The sequence below is a fragment of the Cariama cristata genome, unplaced genomic scaffold, assembly GCF_000690535.1.
Source record: "Cariama cristata isolate BGI_N322 unplaced genomic scaffold, ASM69053v1 scaffold16967, whole genome shotgun sequence".
Lineage (NCBI taxonomy): Eukaryota > Metazoa > Chordata > Aves > Cariamiformes > Cariamidae > Cariama > Cariama cristata.
In genome coordinates this window covers 11,843-15,899 of record NW_009628523.1, presented here as the reverse complement: position 1 = coordinate 15,899, position 4,057 = coordinate 11,843, and the positions used below count along the sequence as shown (strand labels likewise).

Genomic DNA, 4,057 nt, shown 5'->3' with positions numbered 1-4,057 from the left:
GCTGGCTGGGGTTAAACCACGACAGCAGTTATAAATTCCAATTAAAAAGCTGAAATGGAATTGCGTTTTTTTCATTTCTACACTAATAACTGATGCTTTTGCACATCCCGCTGTACTAGCGATTGGTCATCACAGCAGTAGCTCGTTTTTTTTTTTTAAGTCATTGAATGGAAACTGAGAACCTACTGCAAGTGCTTCCTGTTTATACTGCAACGCTTTAACGAGCTTTGTATCAAATTTCTTCATTCTACTACAACATCCAGTGGTTCAATCAGCGTTAACAACTACCTCTGCTAACATTTAAAATACAATAGCTGTTACTGCTCATACATTGTCCCTTGGCAATAGCTGTAATTCACATTACATCTTATAGTTTTGAGACAGAGTAAACACATAAAGCATACACAAAAAAACTAAAGCAAAGTTTTAAGACCTTCATGCTTGCTGCTAATGTTAAAATATTTTTTTAAAAAAACTGATATATTTTTCTAAAGCTTATGATTTAAAACAACATTCAGCACATGACATATATTTACAGGCTTTGATGTAGCCTGATACAGGATTATGGACACCATCACTTGTTTTCCTAGAGTAAAAGCATTGCAGGACCTGTGTTTTCCTGGAAGCACTTACTATGTGTCTGGCAGCAAAGACACCGTCTACTATGGCACAGCAGAACGCAGCAATGACGCCAAAGCTGATGAAGACGATCGATGCAACCAGCTGAGAAAGGAAAACAAAGCAAAGTATCATCTGCCTTTCCACAACCAAGCATTTCACGCCCTTTCCACGAGGATACGTAAACCACAGTCAATAAGCCCTCAAGCAACCAATGACCCAAATGTCTGCCCAGGCTGCACGGACTGGTCTCACTGAGGGCAACGGGATGTGCGTCTCAAAGGAGAGCGTCTGCTCCTGCAAGGCAGCACGAGCAGTAGCATCGTGCCAGACTGGTTCTCTGGGGACTTGATATTGTAATGCAAGTTTTTCCATGACTCCAAAGCGCTAAACTTAGGCTGACGATACACCTCTTCTGGCTGCTGCTGTCCCCAACTCTTCCCTGGAGAGAAAGGAGAGGATTTCTTCTCTCCCCATCCTGGAGCCCTGTAGGGAGCTGCTCCTGTGAACATTTCCTAGGCTGTAAGGATACAGGAGACTGCAGCATGCAAACCTCTCTGGTGGGACTGCGTCTTCAGGAAACAACGCTTTCATGCAGGCACAAGCACAAAGCCATGAGACCAGAAGACAGGTGACCAGCCTACGCCATCGGTGTCGTACAGCCTCACAGCAGCCTGGCTGGGCTCCTCCCTGCCGGGTTGCAGCGAGCACAGGCCAGGGGGCCTTCCCTTGGGAGAGAGATTTCCACCTTCAGCTCAAGGGGGAAGGTCAGATTGGTCTGATCATCTTTGACTGGCCTCATCCTGCCCGTTCTTAAAATAAGGGCGAAAGCATACAGAAGGTAAACCAGAAATATGCAAATCCCAACCCAGGTATGAGAAATAAAGTCTCTACTCCCACTACACCACTTTAAACACCGCCTCTGCCAACGCCCAGCTGGGGGAACCATGCATGAGTGCTGACACAACCCCTCTCCTCACTCCCGAGCAGCAGCTCAGCCACTGCCAGCGGGGTTCAGACCAGCTCATCACACACAAAGCTCCCAATACCGATCCCAATCTCCCTCGTCAAGGCACATCGGGGATATCGACAGGGCCGCGGAGGTGTGGAGGACTGATTAATGAATGAGTGCTGCAAACATCCGCCTCGTGACTAACAGAGGAACTGGGTGCATCCTGTGGAGGAGGAAAAAGGGGAGGGAGCATTGCCTTGTGAACCTACTTTTTACTGTCTGTTGTTTGCATGTAGGTGTCCGCAAACTGCGATTGTGCAGACAAAAGGTCATACCTTGGTTGCACAAAAAGAAAAAGGGGGAAAGGGCTAGAAGACCATTGCAGCCCCTCTGGTACCCCAGATCCATTTCTCAAACTTTCTGAAGCAAAGATTACCCATGCACCAGCAAAGGCAAATCCATTCCCCTGGGGCGAAGTTGAAGTCTATAAAAGAAGTTTGAAGGAGCCATGTGCATGCCCACCACCTGAGGACCACAACCAAAAGAAAGACAGACCATCACTGGATCCAAGGGTGGTGATACCCCTCCTTTCTCTTTTCTTTCCCTCACATCTCTCTCTCTCTCTCCATCTCTGATTCTGTATTTCGTTCTAGGCATATGAGGGTAATAATTGTTGAGAGTTTGTTGTATTTCATTCTGCGCACATAAGGGTAAAATTGTTGTGAGTTTGTTGTTGTAATATAATGATAACTTTTGCCAAGCCACTATCAGTTGTAATCTGGCCAAGTTTTCAGTAAATGTGTGACTTTGATTGAACCTCTAGAGGGATTGTCATCACTCCCAATTACCGCGCAGAGAATCTAAAAGATAACCTCACCTTCACCCACCGAGGGGGACGGGACAGGAGGGAGGGCAAGCGTGGCATTCAAACAAACAGGTTCACAAAGATGTAGCTTGGGGAATAGCAGTATTTCCATTTAAAGAACTGGAAGCTTTAGTGGGTTTTCCCCTGGCGGTTTTCCACTCCAGTGATCACAGCCTTCAATTGCCAGTTGCTGGCAGCTGTTAAAGACTGCTTCTCCACAAATACAAAGGTGACTCCGGTTATCGAGAGCTTTGAGCAATAGTAAAAATCACTAATAGAACAAATATAAAAATAACAGTTAGCTTGGCCAGCACTGACAGATATCTCAGGTCTCTTGGCACGGGGATGTTTGTTTTAAAGCTCTGGGTGCTAAGTTTGCTCGAAGACCTTGGTTCCTACTGCTGCACAAGGATCCAGTTCTCAGAAAGACAAGGCAAAACCCTTGACAAACACAAACCAGAAGGATCCTATATGTATTTTTAAAGTATCTCAGGATTTTTAGGTTAATCACACTGTTTTTACCTAAACCTCCCTCAGTGAAAACAGACCTTCTCCAGCAACACCCATGTGCAGACCAGGTCAGCTTGAGCAATGAGTGGAGATGCAGGACGGCTCACCTGGGGCAGTGGGAATGGTCCCTGTACAAGTGCTTACTTCAGTTAGCTTCAAAATGAGAGAAAACAAAATGGTTTTCTAGAGGAGGCAAGTATTCAAGACATACATTGTCCTACTGCAAATAAAAACTGCAGCAGTAGATAGAGCAGACTGTGAAATTAACCCAATGACCATACGAACAGGTCACGGCCACTCCTAAGAAGCTGTTACTGCAATATTAGATGCTGTGCCACAAAGTACTTGCAGATGGCAGCAGGTGACAAGTTTTCCAGGATCAGTCCTACGCTGGGACGCTGTTTCTGTCAGCTGTAAACACCAGCGTTTCCTCCCCACTCAGACCCACGCCATCTCCACACCTGGATCACAACTTGTGCCATCCATCACAGCGGTCACACAGTTTCACTACCGCAACCAGTGAAACCACACAAGGGGAGGAAGCACAGCTTGTTACAGTCGGGGTAGAAGAAATGGGTTTTATGGCTTAGGTTATTTAGTAGCAAGTTTAATTTTTCTCTCTCCTGTCCTTTGTTTCATACCTACATGAAAGAGGATATTCTCCCTAAATAGCATGAGCCTTGGAAATGGGAAGTGAGCCAAACACTAAATATATACAATGAGGGTATTTGTCAGTTGACCCTGCTTGCAGATAGGAGCTGCTAATATAGGTATTTGAAATAATACAAGGTTAATGACGATACTTTCATAACAGCCCCACTAGGATATAAGGATCTGGCGTTAGAAATGGGTTTGTTCACTTTATTTACAGTTTCCCCTCTCTCAGTTGGAGAAAGAAAAGCCTAAAACCTGAACACTGAGAATTTATGATAAAGAACATCAAACAGCAAATAAAAACATACAAATTTATTTTAAAAATCCCATGGTTTTCAACTAATCTCATGATTTGCCAACAAGATTTTTGATTTGGGGTTGACAATGCTGTTACTGTAGCAAGAAGAAGTCCCCCTCAAGAGCCGTATCATATTAGTGATTGGTCTTCGCTCATCTAA

General features: G+C 44.8%; 1 protein-coding gene across 1 annotated transcript in view; it reads right to left on the bottom strand.

Annotated features, from left to right (window-relative positions):
- Window positions 1-633: 633 nt before the first annotated feature.
- Window positions 634-4,057, bottom strand: part of LOC104165277 (transmembrane protein 255A) — a gene marked incomplete at both ends in the record, with an annotated part of 11,160 nt that continues 7,736 nt past the window's right edge. Inside the window, one exon of the mRNA XM_009704854.1 lies at window positions 634-723. Within this exon, the coding sequence (XP_009703156.1) occupies window positions 634-723 (90 nt within the window). The remainder of the gene's footprint in view (window positions 724-4,057) is intronic.